The sequence below is a fragment of the Neoarius graeffei genome, chromosome 2, assembly GCF_027579695.1.
Source record: "Neoarius graeffei isolate fNeoGra1 chromosome 2, fNeoGra1.pri, whole genome shotgun sequence".
In the NCBI taxonomy this organism is placed as follows: Eukaryota; Metazoa; Chordata; class Actinopteri; order Siluriformes; family Ariidae; genus Neoarius; species Neoarius graeffei.
This window is the reverse complement of record NC_083570.1, coordinates 17,799,863-17,818,966: the sequence shown is the minus strand read 5'-3', so window position 1 is coordinate 17,818,966 and position 19,104 is coordinate 17,799,863. Positions and strand designations below refer to the sequence as shown.

General features: G+C 43.6%; 1 protein-coding gene across 1 annotated transcript in view; it reads left to right on the top strand.

Annotated features, from left to right (window-relative positions):
- Nucleotides 1–19,104, top strand: part of prkg3 (protein kinase cGMP-dependent 3) — a 54,097-nt gene that overhangs the window by 2,630 nt on the left and 32,363 nt on the right. Inside the window, exons 3-13 of the mRNA XM_060913936.1 lie at nucleotides 2,325–2,451; nucleotides 2,613–2,779; nucleotides 2,859–2,972; nucleotides 3,252–3,357; nucleotides 6,744–6,807; nucleotides 9,897–9,974; nucleotides 10,090–10,178; nucleotides 17,930–17,995; nucleotides 18,125–18,172; nucleotides 18,324–18,365; nucleotides 18,519–18,630. Coding sequence (XP_060769919.1) covers nucleotides 2,325–2,451; nucleotides 2,613–2,779; nucleotides 2,859–2,972; nucleotides 3,252–3,357; nucleotides 6,744–6,807; nucleotides 9,897–9,974; nucleotides 10,090–10,178; nucleotides 17,930–17,995; nucleotides 18,125–18,172; nucleotides 18,324–18,365; nucleotides 18,519–18,630 — 1,013 coding nt within the window. The remainder of the gene's footprint in view (nucleotides 1–2,324; nucleotides 2,452–2,612; nucleotides 2,780–2,858; nucleotides 2,973–3,251; nucleotides 3,358–6,743; nucleotides 6,808–9,896; nucleotides 9,975–10,089; nucleotides 10,179–17,929; nucleotides 17,996–18,124; nucleotides 18,173–18,323; nucleotides 18,366–18,518; nucleotides 18,631–19,104) is intronic.

Here is a 19,104-nt window from a genome sequence, read left to right as displayed (position 1 = left end):
GACTCGTGATTTTATTTCCAAACCAGTCAAGACCACAACTTGAGGGATTTTACTAAACTGCTGATGGACTGTCTGATTTATTTGTTAACATCATTACTGTGATTGGATGAAAAATTTCCTGCTTCAAATGCGACCAATAATGTGACTTGTTGCTAATTTGTCACCCCGTCACCCTTCCCCTGCCCCCTTCACACACCCTGGTCTGGTTTTGGTCTTGACTCTGTCTCACCCTGCCTTGGTCTTGATCTTGACTTGATCTCAACCCCTCAAAGTCTTGGTCTTGATACACTTCGGTCTTGTTCATGACTTGGTCTTGGTTGAGGTGGTCTTGACTACAACACTATTTAACGGTTATTCCACACGAGGCTCGTAGCACTAAGTTGGCTATAAGCCATGTACGACGAGATTGAGTGGAATAACTGTTTTATTCTATCCACATTCACTAGATTTTGAGAAACAGAGCATCTTCATTTTTATTTTTTGCAAATTCAATAAATAAAAACTTTATCCAAAACGTTCCACAAAATCATTTTTGCTTAGAATGTAAACAAACCAGTGAAATGACAGGAGCAATTTGTGAAAAATGCTATAATAATAATAATTCTTGACAAATAAAAAAAGACATTCTTACCATCAAATACTTTCATTCCATATTTTGTTGCTTTTTTGTATTTTTTTTGGGTTTTGTTTTCGAGTAGAGTTTTTATTTCGTCCTCGGTTGGTTCAGCAACACACCATTTTGTTTTTCTCTACTCACAGTATATGAGCTGATATCCTAGTAACAGAGTAGCCAATCAGAGCGTGATTGCTCATATCCAGTGAATGTGAATAGAATAACAACAAATATACATTTTGTTTGTTACAGTGATTGTTTGATAAAAAAAAATTGTGTACAATATTCCATTTACCTCGACTATAATCAGTCAGCCAAGACGTTTGGAATGAGAATTAAATTGGTAGATAATGGAAGTTTATACCAGCCAGATTAGCATTAAGAAATATTACACAGTGGTTTTTCCAAATGATCAAAACAAATAAATTTAAATTTCAGTTTAAAATAATACATTTCAACTTGGTGACAGTTACAGTGTCTTGCAAAAGTATTCATCCTCCTTGGTGTTTGTCCTGTTTTGTCATATTATAAGCTGGAATTAAAATAGATTTTTGAAAGGTTAGCACCATTTGATTTACACAACATGCCTACCACTTTAAAGGTGAAAATTTTGTTTTATTGTGACACCAAAAATAATTAAGATGAAAAAAACAACAGAAATCTGAAGTGTGCATTCATCCCCCAAAGTCAATACTTTGTAGAGCCACCTTTTGCTGCAATTACAGCTGCAAGTCTCTTGGGGTATGCCTCTATTAGCTTAGCACATCTAACCACTGGGATTTTTGCCCATTTCTCAAGGCAAAACTCTTCCAACTCCTTCAAGTTAGATGGGTTGCATTGGTGTACAGCAATCTTCAAGTTGTGCCACAGATTCTCAATTGGATTGAGGTCTGGGCTTTGACTAGGCCATTCCAAAACATTTAAATGTTTCCCTTTAAACCACTCCAATGTAGCTTTAGCAGGATGTTTAGAGTCATTGTCCTGCTGGAACATGAACCTTCATCCCAGTCTCAAACCTCTGGTTGACTCAAATAGGTTTTCCTCCAGAATTGCCCTGTATTTAGTGCCATCCATCTTTCCTTCAGTGCTGACCAGCTTTCCTGTCCCTGCAGATGAAAAATATCCCCACAGCATCATGCTGCCAGCACCATGCTTCACTGTAGGAATGGTGTTCTCAGGGTGTTGGGTTTGTGCCACACATGGCATTTCCCAAGATGGCCAAAAAGATCAATTTTAGTCTCATTTGACCAGAGAATCTTCTTCCATGTGTTTGGGGAGTCTGCCACATGCTGTTGGGCAAACTCCAAATGTGTTTTCTTAAGCAATCACTTTTTCTGGTCACTCTTCCATAAAGACCCACCCACTCTGTGGCATGTATGGCTTAAAGTGGTCCTATGAACAGATACTCCCATCTCTGCTGTGGATCTCTGCTGCTCCTTCAGTGTTTTTGTTGCATCTCTGATCAAGGGGGATGAATAAGGGGAATAGGGGATGAATACTTTTGCAAGGCACTGTATATTAGTATTTGTCTTTTAAAGTAAAATGAGATCCTAGTAGTCAAATCAGACTTTTGGACCATATTTCAGATCAGGAGGCATGACGAGGATTTACCAGATCAATCCCAGTCATGGATATTTAATGAGTCCCAACTGAACATAAGTGACTTTGTAATAAAAGTGATTTCTTGCGGACTGTGTGTTTTGCTTTTCAGATCATTTGTCTCCGAGGTACAGCAATGACAGCGAGGGGGTTCGGCAGAGCCGAGCAGCAGTCATGGCTCCAGAGCCGATTCCAGAAGACATAGACATCTTGACCACCAGGGTCAAAAAGACTGCCAGGTTAATTCTCATCCTGTGACATACAATTCCCTAAAGGTTCCTGGTTAATTATTGCCCTAGATATTTCTTTGCAACGTGTTTGCTGTTTGGTGACGGATAGTAGGAAACAATTGATGTGTGTGTGTGTGTGTGTGTGTGTGTGTGTGTGTGTGTGTGTGTAGTGAAAGAACTCAGATCATGAAGGCAATGCAGAAAAATGCCTTCCTGAGTCATCTGGATGAGGAGCAGATCAACATGATGGTGGAGCTCCTCACTTATCTGGACCACTGTCCTGGTTCTGACATCATTACAGAGGGCACAGAGGGTGACACCTTGTATATTGTTGCAGGTGTGTGTGTGTGTGTGTGTTGTATGTGTATAAATAAATCTGATGAGTATGCGAGTAAATCTCACATCTTGAATCACAGCTGGAGAACTCAAAGTTACTCAGGCAGGGCGTAATCTGCGAACTTTGACCGCTGGAGATGTCTTCGGGGAGCTGGCCATCTTGTACAACTGCAAACGGACGGCTTCGGTCAAAGGTCAGTCCCTGACGTTAAAGGAATAAGTCCATTTTGAGCTACTAGTCGAGAATCGTGCAAACTTACTTTACTAATTCATGTTAAATCCTCACACAAATGCCTCAAACATATGATCTACTGACTCAGTGCTATACTTTGTATGGATGCTAATGTTGGTGTGGCAGGATGCCAAGCTGTGAACTCAGGACTAACATAAATTTAGCTTCATTGAGTTGAAAGCTCATGATATATACACTTTTTTCTTACTTCTGTCTCTGCGCGTCTGTCCTTACCCACTAGCGGTCACGGCGGTTAAGTTATGGTGCATCGAGAGACAGATTTACAGAAGCATCATGACAATCAAGTCCAAGAAGAAACGAGAGCAATTGATGGGCTTCTTAAAGACGTGAGAGCTTTCTTTTTGTTTCTCTACATATACAGAGAGGACACGCTAACTGGCACATACATGACATTTTGTTAGACAATGAAATGATTAGATTTCATTGTCTAATAAAAACTATTAGGTTTTATTCATATTTCAGAGGATAAGGACAACAGTTATGTAAAGTTCCTCTCCTTGGGAAATCATATACTCAAATACATGTCAACCTTTGGTCAATCAAACCTGTATAACCAACCTCCAAAATCCTTAGTTCCCTTATAAAATCCTTATAAGATGCAAATTAAAATAATTTACCTAAATTTTGAATGATAATTAACAATGATATATCCAAGTTACTTTTTATTCAATATTAATAACAATAAACCTTCAGAATGAATGCAAAGCTCCAATGTTTGACAAAAACACAAAGTGTCACTCTAATGTTCTGAATTGTACTCCATGACCGCTTTTTTAGCAGTCTGCGCCAATACCTCACTAGGCTGCATGTCACAGCAAGTGTCTGTGTTGATCTTGCTGGAGTGCTCATTCAGAATCTTTTCAGTTGCTAGTGAAAGTCGCTCAGGTGGAAATACGTGTTTCAAACAAAATGTTACTTCCCGGTTGGCGGGATTCTCGCAATGTGGTGTGCGCATGATCAAAAGTGGAACGAAGTCTCGCTACCACAAGATAACGTGCGATTTCATAAGACTCTTTACTGGCTGTCTGTGGTGTACAGTACGTTTGTAAATGTTATGCGCTCTTTTATCATCGTGGGAATTGATTATAGCTCTAAATAAATATTGAAGTTTTTTTAAAGAATCCGTATAACTTTATTTCTACGCCCATATACTACGTTTATTGAATCAAATCCGTATAAAATACGGACATTCCGTATAGGTTGGCATGTATGTACTCATCCGTATTAATGGACTTAACTAGCTAGCTCGCTTGTATAGTATGTTATTCCAGAAATAACACACTGGGAGTGTGCTATTACTGTATAGGAAAATAATCAACAAAATGGTGGTGCGATGTGGACTTCAGGTTTCCAAAGTTGATTCTTTTCCTGTAACACCAAATCCCAAAGTGTATTATTACCTCCATCAACTTTGTTGGAGGAGGTTATGTTTTCGCCTCTATTTGTTTGTCTCTTCCCAATGTAAGTCTTAAAGTAGTGAACAGGTTTGGATGAAATTTGGTGGAAAGGTGAGCCATGGGCCAAGGAACAATTGATTATATTTTGATGCAAATTCAGATACCTATGTGGCTCCAGGATCCAAATATATGCGGATCCAGGATTTTTTTGTCTGTTCCCATCCACCCATTATCTGGAGCTGCTTATCCTGTACAGGGTCACAGGCAAGCTGGAGCCTATCCCAGCTGACTATGGGCGAGAGGCAGGGTACACCCTGGACAAGTCACCAGATCATCGCAGGGCTGACACATAGAGACAAACAACCATTCACACTCACATTCACACATACCTGCCTGTTCCCAATGTCACTCAAAAATTAGTGAACGGATTTTAATGAAATTGGGTGGTAAGCTGAGACATGGGCCAAGGAAGAATTGATTAGATTATGACACAAATATGTGGCTTGGCAGATGTACAGGTATGCACTCTACCGAGTGCCCTTCTATTTAAAAAAAAAAAAATTATTTTATGGTTACATTTAATGTTGTAGAACATACGCAAAACAAGTTAGTTCCTGTTTCAAATTAATTAGTAAGACAAAAAAAAAAGGAGCTGGCCATGTTACCATAAAAAATGGAGCTGGTCATGTTACCATAAAAGCACCTCTCCCCTTCTTCCATGCCCACTGTGTAACTGCGTTTCAGTCTAGACCAACCCAGGCTGTGTATGGTCTACCCTGGGGTTAGCTGTTGGAGTTCTTTATTTAGTCATACTTTGTATGGTTGGTTTGTTTCCTTGGCTGTTTGAGTATTGGTATTTCAACAGCATATTACACTAGGTATTGCTGTCACTTGTTCAGTTGGTACTAGAACTTTATTGTCTAGAAGTTCAGCACTTCATGTACCTGACTTATGCACTCGTTGTACATCGCTCTGGATAAGAGCGTCTACTTGCCATGTACACTACCGTTCAAAAGTTTGGGGTCACTTTGAAATTTCCTTATTTTTGAAAGAAAAGCACTGTTCTTTTCAATGAAGATCACTTTAAACTAATCAGAAATACACTCTATACATTGCTAATGTGGTAAATGACTATTCTAGCTAAATTCTACTAAATGTCTGGTTTTTGGTGCAATATCTACATAGGTGTATAGAGGCCCATTTCCAGCAACTATCACTCCAGTGTTCTAATGGTACAATGTGTTTGCTCATTGCCTCAGAAGGCTAATGGATGATTAGAAAACCCTTGTACAATCATGTTAGCACAGCTGAAAACAGTTGAGCTCTTTAGAGAAGCTATAAACTGACCTTCCTTTGAGCAGATTGAGTTTCTGGAGCATCACATTTGTGGGGTTGATTAAATGCTCAAAATGGCCAGAAAAATGTCTTGATTATATTTTCTATTCATTTTACAACTTATGGTGGTAAATAAAGGTGTGACTTTTCATGGAAAACACAAAATTGTCTGGGTGACCCCAAACTTTTGAACGGTAGTGTAATGTAATGTAAAAAGCGCTCACACTAGAGACTTCTTCCATAAATGTTAAATATATTTCACTATATTGACGATTATACTGCTTTCTTTGTTAAATAACAGCACATTTTGAAATCTGTTCATTATTCATCTTAAAACAGCACTGTAGTGCAATTTATATTTGGTAACTATTTTTAGCGTAATCAGAACAGCAGTATCTTAATCATTGTTGCTGACATAAGGTAAGATAACTGAAACTCGTTCAGTGCACAACAAACAGTTTTGTAAGTGATGAATTTTTGTGTGTGCATCTTTCATTTTTGTGGTGGCATGGTGGCGTAGTGGTTAGCACTGTTGCCTCACAGCAAGAATGTTCTGGGTTCAAGCCCAGAGGCCGACAGGGGCCTTTCTGTGTGGTTTGCATGTTCTCCCCGTGTCTGCGTGGGTTTCCTCCAAAGACATGCAGGTTAGGCTAATTGGTGGCTCTAAATTGACTGTGCGTATGAATGGTTGTTTGTCTCTATGTGTCAGCCCTGCAATGATCTGGTGACTTGTCCAGGGTGTGCCCCGCCTCTCGCCTATAGTCAGCTGGGATAGGCTCCAGCTTGCCCGCGACCCTGCACAGGATAAGCGGTTACGGTTAATGGATGGATCTTTCATTTTTGTGCATTTCAATCTAACGTTCTGATGTTCCTGCATCACTGGATTTCAACATAAAATCTTCAATAACAACACAGGAGTTATGGAGGCTGACAGTGTGATTTAATATAATGTCATTTTTATGAAATGTCTTCTTTTTCAGAGCTCGCACTTTCAAATCCCTGAGTGATGAACAGCTCTCCAGCATCATTGACTCCATGGAGGAGGTTTGTGCCCCCTGATGCCATTTCCCTCACAGTGCTCCTCATCTACGCTGCATGTTATCTATTAATTGAAATATTTATGAATTAGTCACAAATCAGGGACTGAGTATGTTCATGTTCCAGTCATCGAGATCAGTTAAAGGAATACTCCAGTGCTGGTTCACTGCATCTAGAGCATCGAAGGAAAACCCCCAAAACAATTCATATTCGTTTATGTGAAATGAGAAAAGAACAGAAAACCAACAATTAAAAACAAAATGGAAATGTATCACAGAAGACTCAGGGCACTTGACAGTTGGGGAAATCAATATGTAATTATTTTTTTATGAATTTCTCAGTAGATGCTACTTCAAAGGAGAATAATTTCTCTCATGTCAACAAAAGCCCTTGAAGGGATCATGAGTGGTGCAACAGAAAGCATTCACACTATCATAAGGAGATATACATTTGATGTTAGAATCTTGATGTTGCCACAGCCACCTGTGGTCAAGAAGGGTGGGATGGGTGATACTGTCCATCAGAGAGACAAATTGCATGGACTCATGTATGTGGAAGACGGTGGATAGTGCTTTCCTCCAAGTGTGTTATGCTGTTTTGTGTCGCAATATGAGCAGCAGTTTAGAAAGATGCACAAGTCGTCTTTGCGTGTCCTGCAGGAAGCACGTGTTTGCCTTGGGGTCATTCCAATATTCTCATGGTTCCAATGTTCCCCCAGCTCTATATAGCACATAATGAGGACCTGAAAAAAGATGTTCCCTAGCTTAGTATAGTGTATGCTTAATTTGACATGAACTGTTGTGGTGTTTGCGGTGGGGGTAGGGGTTGGGGTTCTTGACTGGTGGGTCACTGGAAGGGGGTTGGTTGGTGTAGGGATAGGGTATGGGAGGTTTCGGTGTGGGTTAGGGGTTAGGTTTAGGGGATTAGGGTTCAAACATACAACCCCAATTTCAAAAAAGTTGGGACAAAGTACAAATTGTGAATAAAAATGGAATGCAACAATTTACAAATCTCAAAAACTGATATTGTATTCACAATAGAACATAGACAACATATCAAATGTCGAAAGTGAGACATTTTGAAATTTCATGCCAAATATTGGCTCATTTGAAATTTCATGACAGCAACACATCTCAAAAAAGTTGGGACAGGGGCAATAAGAGGCTGGAAAAGTTAAAGGTACAAAAAAGGAACAGCTGGAGGACCAAATTGCAACTCATTAGGTCAATTGGCAATAGGTCATTAACATGACTGGGTGTAAAAAGAGCATCTTGGAGTGGCAGCGGCTCTCAGAAGTAAAGATGGGAAGAGGATCACCAATCCCCCTAATTCTGCACTGACAAATAGTGGAGCAATATCAGAAAGGAGTTCGACAGTGTAAAATTGCAAAGAGTTTGAACATATCATCTACAGTGCATAATATCATCAAAAGATTCAGAGAATCTGGAAGAATCTCTGTGTGTAAGGGTCAAGGCCGGAAAACCATACTGGGTGTCTGTGATCTTCAGGCCCTTAGACGGCACTGCATCACATACAGGCATGCTTCTGTATCAGAAATCACAAAATGGGCTCAGGAATATTTCCAGAGAACATTATCTGTGAACACAATTCACCGTGCCATCCGCCGTTGCCAGCTAAAATTCTATAGTTCAAAGAAGAAGCGGTATCTAAACATGATCCAGAAGCGCAGACATCTTCTCTGGGCCAAGACTCATTTAAAATGGACTGTGGCAAAGTGGAAAACTGTTCTGTGGTCAGACGAATCAAAATTTGAAGTTCTTTATGGAAATCGGGGACGCCGTGTCATTCGGACTAAAGAGGAGAAGGACGACCCAAGTTGTTATCAGCGCTCAGTTCAGAAGCCTGCATCTCTGATGGTATGGGGTTGCATTAGTGCGTGTGGCATGGGCAGCTCACACATCTGGAAAGACACCATCAATGCTGAAAGGTATATCCAGGTTCTAGAGCAACATATGCTCCCATCCAGACGACGTCTCTTTCAGGGAAGACCTTGCATTTTCCAACATGACAATGCCAAACCACATACTGCATCAATTACAGCATCATGGCTGTGTAGAAGAAGGGTCCGGGTACTGAACTGGCCAGCCTGCAGTCCAGATCTTTCACCCATAGAAAACATTTGGTGCATCATAAAACGGAAGATACGACAAAAAAGACCTAAGACAGTTGAGCAACTAGAATCCTACATTAGACAAGAATGGGTTAACATTCCTATCCCTAAACTTGAGCAACTTGTCTCCTCAGTCCCCAGACGTTTACAGACTGTTGTAAAAAGAAAAGGGGATGTCTCACAGTGGTAAACATGGCCTTGTCCCAACTTTTTTGAGATGTGTTGTTGTCATGAAATTTAAAATCACCTAATTTTTCTCTTTAAATGATACATTTTCTCAGTTTAAACATTTGACATGTCATCTATGTTCTATTCTGAATAAAATATGGAATTTTGAAACTTCCACATCATTGCATTCCGTTTTTATTTACAATTTGTACTTTGTCCCAACTTTTTTGGAATCAGGGTTGTAGGACCCTGTGAACCTCCACCTTCCTCAATTGGTAGTTAGCTAGTTAGTAGGAATTCTCAAGACCAAATTGTGGATAAATTGGAGAGGAAGTGGATTGCTGAGGCTTATGCTTACATTCCACAAGACATAGGCTGATGTGGATGATGCTGATAATTAAATGAGAACTCATTTAACATTGTAAATGCATTATTCTTTACAGTTTTGACAGAATTGTTGTTTTTTTTTTGTATGTAGATTCTTATAACTGTTTCAGTTTTGGGGAACAACAATTTAAAATGCTAGGACTTTACTTACAGTTGAGATGCATGCAAATGAGAGACATATTTCAGAACAGGAAAGTCTGTAGTTTTCAGAACTACAGTACGAGAAAATATCAAAATTTCACCATGTGTGTAGGATTACCCTAAACTCCCATGTGTATACCAGTTCAGTGTTCCATTTAGTCTGTTTTTAATCCCCATGTAGTCAAAACATCAACCCTTTATCAAAACTTTCCACCACTGACCTTTACAAGCATAAATAAATTCAGATTTTGCACACTGATCCTCCCAGGTGAAGTTTCGGGAGAATGAGGTGATTGTGCGTGAAGGTGCCGAAGGAGACACGTTTTACATCATCCTCAAGGGAGAGGTGAGGGAGGACATATTTAAATGTGACACCATTTTCCCGTCCTGTTGCTACAGTGCACATATACTGTATACTGTAGTTTGTCATTCTCATCCGTACATATCCTCTCTAACGTCAGGTCCAAGTGACAAAGAAAGTGAATGGGCAGCAAAAAATCATCCGTAAAATGGGACAAGGGGATCATTTCGGAGAACTGGCTCTGATACGGTAAGGAAACGTTACAGTAAGGTTGCAGTTTTAATGCAGTGGCTATATCACTGTTAATTTCCTGTGAAGTTTAGTTTTTTTTAGGGTGTTCTTTAGAATTATATATAAATGTATATTATATGGACACGAGTGTTTAACTAGGAAGTACGCCACTCATATTTCTCATAAGAGCTCCATCCGGGACATGGAGATCCAAACCCGTGACATAAATATCTATATGTCACTCATAAGGAAATCGATGAATTGTTTTGATAAATTTGGGTACTTTTTGTTTGTGAATGTGCTGATATAATAAAAAGAAAATCACATATTGGCTTGAAGTGTTAGGACTAGGACTGTTTTGGCCTCTAGAGGCCGCTGTTATTTCCTTTTCATGTCGTGTTTATTTTGGCCTCTAGAGGCCGCCACTGTTCCTGTGTCTTGTGTTTGTGTTAATTGCCTAATTATCTTCACCTGTGTCCTTAATTAGTTTGTCTATTTATACCCCTGAGTTCAGTCCTCTTGTCACGGAGTCTTTGTGCTGTTATGTTTATCTCCAGTTTCCTTTGTACTGTGTTTTTTGATCTTCTTAGCTTTTGAATTTTTGCACTTTGCTTTTCTTTTGGATTATACTCTTTGGTTTTTTTTTGTCTTTTGTTTTGCCCTGTATATAGTGTATATAGTTTAAATAAACCTTTTGATTCTTTTTCTACTTCCGCCTCACGCCTCTGCATTTGAGTCATCCCCCTGGTGGCCTAGTGGGGGTTTGCTGGATTATCACACCAACGAACCAGGTTCGAATCCCAGCAAAACCCTAACAGAAAGACTCCGTCATGACCGACTCAGCAGAGGCTGCTTCAACTGTCTACCCGGCCAATCTTCAGGGAATTATGGCAGCTTTGACACGCTTCGGAGCGACCATGGACGCTCATGGACGTACGCTCACCAGCCAACGTGAGGCCCTCGCTCGCCACGAGGAACTGCTTCAGCAAATTGGGAAAACCCTGGCACAGCTGACATCTCTGCCTGCATCTCCTGCTCCTGATCCAGTTCCTGCTCCTGATCCAGCTCCCACTCCTGCTCCAGTGCCTCCTGCAATGCTGCCTTCTTCACCTCGCGAACCCAGCCTTCCTGCACCACAGAGGTATGACGGCAAGCACAGTGAGTGCCGAGAGTTCCTTACCCAGTGTCAACTCACCTTTGAGCTTCAGCCTACCACCTACACTACGGATCGCCGCAAGATTGCCTTTGTGATCACCTTATTAGCTGGTAAGGCGCGAGCCTGGGCTACTGCTATCTGGCAAAGACAGGGACCTGAGTGCTTTGATTTCCAGCTGTTTTCTGAAGAGATGCTTCGGGTCTTCGATCAGGCAGACATCAGTACCGACGCAGCCCGAAAGCTCATGTCCATCCGGCAAGGAGGAAGCGTCGCAGATTACGCCATCTCGTTCCGAACACTCGCAGCAGTAAGTGGATGGAACGAGACTGCCCTGGTGTCAGCCTTCCACCATGGTCTGTCTGACCCCATCAAGGACGGTCTGGCCTCTATTGGATGCCCAAGTGACCTCGAAACCCTCATCTCACATGCTATTCGTCTGGACAACAGGATGAGAGAACGCCACCAAGCCTTGAGCCCCCCCAGCCTCCCTACCTCTACCTGGAGACCGTCTACCTCCTTCAGTGACTGTCCAGAACCCATGCAAGTGGGTCGTACTCGCCTCTCCGCATCTGAGAGGGAGCGCAGAAGGAGGGACAAGTGCTGCATCTACTGTGGCAAGCCTGGTCACTTCCGAGCATCATGTCCCGAACTCTTGGGAAAAGGACCGCCCCGTCCAGCCGAGGGAGGGTTGTGACGGGGCCTACCCTCTCTCCCGGACTCCCTGGCCAAGGAATCTACATCCCGGTCTCCATCTCCTGGGGTGAGTCTGTCCACTCTTGTCAAGCTTTGATAGACTCAGGGGCGGCTGGGAACTTTATGGATATTCACTTCGCCCAAAGCATCAATATTCCGACTGCACCTCTTGAAGTCCCACTGTCTGTGTCTGCCCTCGATGGCCAAGCGTTAGGTGATGGAAGAGTCACCCAAGTTACTTCTCCAGTTTTCCTCCAGTCTCAAGGTCACAAGGAAGAAATATCCCTGCACCTGATTCCTTCACCTGAGTTCCCAGTTATTCTAGGCCTTCCTTGGCTTACTCGCCACAACCCTCGCATAGACTGGGTAACAAGCCAGGTTGTGGAATGGGGTCCTGCATGCCATGCCTCTTGTCTGCTCTCTAGCTCTCCTGTGTCTCCTGCCGAGCCCCCTGATCTCACCGAGTTATCTCAAGTTCCCACAGAGTACTGGGATCTCAAGGAGGTATTCAGCAAGAGCAGGGCCGCCGTTCTTCCTCCGCACCGGGCCTACGACTGTGCCATCGACTTGCTCCCTGGGACTACCCCTCCTCGTGGCAGACTGTTTTCACTCTCTCAGCCAGAACGCAAGGCCATGGAGGAATACCTCAAAGATGCCCTGGTCTCTGGGTTTATTCGACCCTCCACTTCACCTGCTGGAGCCGGCTTCTTCTTTGTCGGCAAGAAGGATGGGGGGCTCCGACCATGTATTGATTACAGGGGCCTGAATAAGATCACTGTGCGCAACCGATATCCCCTTCCGCTGATGTCCACAGCTTTCGACCTGCTCCAAGGCGCCACCGTCTTCACCAAGTTGGACCTACGGAACGCATACCACCTCATCCGTATCCGACAGGGAGACGAGTGGAAGACTGCCTTTAACACCCCGTCTGGGCACTACGAATACCAGGTGATGCCCTTCGGACTCACCAACGCACCAGCTGTTTTTCAGGCCCTAATCAACGACGTCTTAAGGGACATGATTAACCTATACGTTTTTGTCTACCTCGACGACATCCTTATCTTTTCCAAGACCGTGCAGGAGCACCGCCACCATGTCCGCCAGGTTCTCCAGAGGCTGCTACAGAGCAATCTGTTCGCCAAGGCCCAGAAATGCGAATTTCATGTTCCCGAGGTCTCCTTTCTGGGATTTATTGTACGGACAGGCCAACTCCAAATGGACCCTGCCAAGACCCTGGCCGTCCGGGATTGGCCTACTCCCAAGTCCGTTAAGGAGGTTCAGCGGTTCTTAGGATTCGCTAACTTCTACCGCAAGTTCATCAGGAACTTCAGTTCTGTGGCAGCACCCATGTCAGACCTCACCAAAGGGACAGGTGGATCTTATGGCTGGTCTCCTCAGGCAGAAAAGGCGTTCAAAGACCTCAAGGACCGCTTCTGCACGGCACCCATTCTGGTTCTCCCGGACACCTCCCAACCATTCATCGTGGAGGTGGACGCCTCGGACAGTGGTGTCGGCGCGGTGCTCTCTCAACGTTCGGAAGGAAAGCTGCACCCCTGCGCTTACTTCTCCCACCGCCTGAGTCCTGCTGAGTCCCGGTACGATGTGGGGGATCGAGAACTGCTAGCGGTCAAACTGGCCCTTGAGGAGTGGAGGCACTGGCTGGAGGGAGCACAACATCCATTCCTGGTTTGGACTGACCACAAGAACCTGGAGTACCTCCAGCAAGCCAAGAGACTGAACCCTCGACAGGCTAGGTGGGCCCTGTTTTTCAGTCGATTTGACTTCACCCTCTCATACCGCCCCGGCTCCAAGAACACCAAACCTGACGCACTGTCCAGACTGTTCTCTGCCACTAACAGGGAGAATGAAGTCGGGCCTATTATCCCTGTGTCCCGGATTGTGGCCCCTGTCCGCTGGGGTATTGAGGAGGCTGTCCGACGAGCCCAACGCCAGGACCCCGGTCCTGGGACGGGGCCACCAGGCCTCTTGTATGTCCCACATCAAGCCCGGGCCAAGGTTCTCCAGTGGGGTCACTCTTCCCCTCTCACCGCCCACCCGGGAGCTCGGAGGACCCTGGACTTCCTGAAAAGACGCTTCTGGTGGCCTAACATGGAGCAGGAAGTAAGGTCATTTGTCCTGTCCTGTGAGGTTTGCACCAGAACCAAGAACCCACGACAGCGTCCCCAGGGTCTCCTGCATCCTCTGACCATTCCCCGGCGTCCCTGGTCCCACGTGGCAGTCGACTTTATCATGGGTCTCCCTGAGTCACAAGGTAACACGGTCATTTTGGTCTTAGTTGACAGATTCTCCAAGGCCTGCCGCTTCATACCACTGTGCAAACTCCCCTCTGCTCTTGAAACTGCGAAACTTTTGTTTAATCATGTCTTCCGAGTCTTTGGTCTTCCACAGGACATCGTCTCAGACCGAGGGCCCCAGTTCTCCTCCCGAGTGTGGCACGGGTTCTGCAAGGTCATCGGAGCCACTGCCAGCCTCTCCTCTGGGTTTCACCCACAGTCCAATGGTCAGACGGAGAGGCTCAACCAGGACCTGGAAACCACCCTGCGAGGCCTGGCTATGGATAACCCGACATCGTGGAGCACCTGGCTGCCATGGGCGGAGTACGCCCACAACACCCTGCAGTCATCGGCCACCAAGCTGTCGCCATTCCAGTGCCAATTCGGGTTCCAGCCACCTCTGTTCCCGGACCAGGAGGAGGACGCGGGGGTGCCCTCGGTCAACCAATATGTGAGACGGTGTCGCAAGACCTGGAGCAAGGTCAGGAAGACCCTCATACAGACCTCCAGAACCAACCAGACTCAGGCCAACCACCATAGAAGACCTGCACACGGTTTCCGCCCTGGGCAGCGTGTTTGGCTGTCCACTAAGGACCTTCCACTGCGGGTGGAGAACCGCAAGCTTGCTCCTCGCTACATTGGCCCCTTCAAGGTGGTGCGCAGGGTGAACCCTGTCTCCTACCGGCTCCAGTTGCCCCGGACTCTGAGGATCAACCCCACTTTCCATGTTTCCCTGTTACGGCCCGTACTGACGTCTACGTATGCCCCTGCCCCTAGGAACCCCCCACCCCCCCGCATCTTCCAGGGGCAGACTGTGTTCACTGTGAATCGCCTGCTTGACTCCCGCCGGGTCCGCGGCGGGTTGCAATATCTGGTGGACTGGGAGGGCTATGGTCCTGAGGAGCGCTGCTGGGTTCCTGCTCGGGATGTCCTTGATAAAGAACTATGTCGGGACTTCCATTCGGCCCATCCGGATCGCCCTGGGAACGTCAGGAGACGCTCCTAGAGGGGGGGGGTCCTGTTAGGACTAGGACTGTTTTGGCCTCTAGAGGCCGCTGTTATTTCCTTTTCATGTCGTGTTTATTTTGGCCTCTAGAGGCCGCCACTGTTCCTGTGTCTTGTGTTTGTGTTAATTGCCTAATTATCTTCACCTGTGTCCTTAATTAGTTTGTCTATTTATACCCCTGAGTTCAGTCCTCTTGTCACGGAGTCTTTGTGCTGTTATGTTTATCTCCAGTTTCCTTTGTACTGTGTTTTTTGATCTTCTTAGCTTTTGAATTTTTGCACTTTGCTTTTCTTTTGGATTATACTCTTTGGTTTTTTTTTGTCTTTTGTTTTGCCCTGTATATAGTGTATATAGTTTAAATAAACCTTTTGATTCTTTTTCTACTTCCGCCTCACGCCTCTGCATTTGAGTCATCCCCCTGGTGGCCTAGTGGGGGTTTGCTGGATTATCACACCAACGAACCAGGTTCGAATCCCAGCAAAACCCTAACATGAAGATATGAAGTTTATCTTCTCATATTGAAAAACTCACATTTTTCATATGAAATACTTCGCAGATCTGAGTGATATATTTCAATAATATTGGCTGGCTTTGAGTGGTATCTCATCTCATCTCATCTCATTATCTGTAGCCGCTTTATCCTGTTCTACAGGGTCGCAGGCAAGCTGGAGCCTATCCCCGCTGACTACAGGTGAAAGGCGGGGTACACCCTGGACAAGTCGCCGGGTCATCGCAGGGCTGACACATAGACACAGACAACCATTCACACTCACATTCACACCTACGGTCAATTTAGAGTCACCAGTTAACCTAACCTGCATGTCTTTGGACTGTGGGGGAAACCGGAGCACCCGGAGGAAACCCACGCAGACATGGGGAGAACATGCAAACTCCGCACAGAAAGGCCCTCGCCAGCCACGGGGCTCGAACCCGGACCTTCTTGTTGTGAGGTGACAGCGCTAACCACTACACCACCGTGCCACCGCGTTGAGTGATATATCAGATATATTCCATTCAGCTAGCATGACATTGAACAAGTCGAAGATGAGTAGCTGAATGGAATATATCTGATATACCACGAAAAAAAGCCAGCCAATATTATTATTATTATTATACATACACACTCTTCAGCATTCTTGAAAGCCAACGCTAGCTTACCCACGGCTCAGTGCTATTAGCGTGGCAGTCCAGTTACCTTCCAGCCAGTGTAGCAGTAGCATTCGTGAAGGCCAACACTACCTTATCTGCCACTCGGTGCTGTTAGCACGGCAGTCCAGTTACCTTCCAGTCGGTGTAGTGTTAGCAAAGGCCAGTGCTAGTGCAGTCAAGCAGATTATTATTATTATTATTATTATTATTATTATTTTCCCTGTGTAATTTACTTAATTGCTTTGAAAATCAACATCGACAGCTCCACACAACGGAACTATCTGGCAGCCAAAATTCCCTCAAAATCTTCCGTTTTTAACGAAGCAAACGTGGCGGCCATGTTTGTTTCCAAATTGCGACTGTCACTCGCTAACACAGAAGTTTTATGTCTCCGATGTGTGACGTCATGCTGTCTTGACAACATGCAATATTGTAACAATACTGCACGCTCATTCTCCATTGGGTAGAGTAACATAATACACAGAGGATAAGCGATATGATAACAATATTGCATGCGATCAGTAAACCCACTAGAAGGGAATAGAATACATGTTTTTATTCCATGGAAAAAGTGTCCTTTGTGTATAATAATTCTCAATATTTCACTCTGATGATGTCATTCCCAGTCTTTTCCCGTTGACTAGATGCACATTGTCAAAATAGTGAACCGGTTCAAAATGAAAATTCTCTTGATTAACTTGCATATTTTTTGTGCATGTGTCCATATAATATAAATAATATTGCACAGTGGGGTGAAGATATGAAGTTTATCTTCTCGTCTTGAAAATATTCACCACTCGAAGATAAACTTCATATCTCTGTGCAACCGTGTAATATCCTTTATATATCTGCTGTTTCAAAGTTTGGAATCACCTTTGGATTTATTTTTTAATTCACTAAGGCTGCTTTCACACTAGGCTTTCACTTTCTCTGTCCTGATATGAAAGAATGGCTTATGTGACATGCACAGTTTAATCATAACAATGTCTTAGCTAGTCTTGGCTAACTAACTAGCCAAGATTGCTAGCTTCTCAGGGTTGCATTGGATCCAGAGGAAAATCTCCACAGACGTACTGTATAATTACCTCCGCCAACTTTGTTGGAGGGGGTTATGTTTTTGCCTCCGTTTTTCCAACGTAACTCAAAAGGTAATGAATGGATTTGGATGAAATTTGGTGGAAAGGTGGGCCATGGGCCAAGCAACAAATGATTAGATTTTGACACAAATTCGGCTATGTACATAGATACATGATCCAGATATGTGTGTGGATCCAGGATTTTTTTTTTTTTGCCTGTTCCCAACGTAACTCAAAAACTAGTGAACAGATTTGGACAAAATTTGGTAGACAGCTTTAGTGTCATCCTAGGCTCAAGTGGTTTGATTTTGATGTTTCTAATATGTGGCTTGGTGGAGGTATGCACTCTGTCGAGTGCCCTTCCAGTTTCTTATTTTTATTTATTTTTCCTGCAGTGCGATCTTGAGGACAGCTACCTGCACTGCTTTGGGATCAGTCACCTGCTGCGCCATCGATAAAGAGTGAGTCTTCAGGTTCTTTCAGATCTGATCAGTGTGGAACTCACACTTCTTCCCAGTTCTCTTATCTATATCATTATATACTTTTTATTTTATTTCATCTTAAGTGTTTTAAGTTTCTTTTCTTTGCAGGGCTTTTGAAGAGACAATCCCAATAGAAATACTGGAGCTGCATAATGAGTATGGTTATTTTTTAGACACACACACACACACACACACACACACACACACACACACACACAACCTTAATGTCAAATACATATAGCAATAACACAATAGATATTCGAGACAGATCTTGTTCTTTTTTTTTTACCCTTTCTTATTTGAGCAGTCCAGATCTTCCTGAGAACACTCAAACATCAAAGAAAGACAGGTAAGATCAACCATACCTGACTGAAGAAGTAAATAAATTTGGCTGAAACATTATTTGAAGAAGGCAAACCAAATTTTGTGAAATTGTCTGCACTGATTAAATGGTGATGACGTGAATGTGCTGACTTTAATATTCTGTTCTGCATGTCTTTAGCTCAGTGTCTTTGCTACAGCTGAAGGATCTGGTCCCGGTCTTGTACCAGGAGGGACGTTACCAAGGCAGCCCTGTCACCCTGGGACTGGGGGGGTTTGGACGCGTGGAACTGGTATAGTAGGATGATGATGATGATAGAATTTGAATGTAGCTTTTAGGGAGGTTACTGTGAGACTACCTTTCACAACATATCCCTGTAACACATTACACATGTTTACTAAGATTAAGATTACGAGGTACTTTTTCATATTTGTTCACAAAAACAGGCCTGTCACTAACCACACATTTTGCAAACCAATGACTAATGAGAACTTCATGAATTACATTTTTTTTTTTTTTTTTACAATCATTTTCACACTTGTCTCAATACCATGTCTACTTTTTCAAAACTCTTCACACAGTGTGCTTTACAAGCATGTACCTAAGCACATCAGTTAACTTTTGGTGCAAAATGCACTGAAACCACCAAAACACTTCATACTTAACCCAAAAGTGACTCATGCTGCCATAACTATAGTACATACTCTCTCCTATAAGACTACTTTGTCCCTTATACAATGAATGAAAAAACACAAACAGCTTGAAG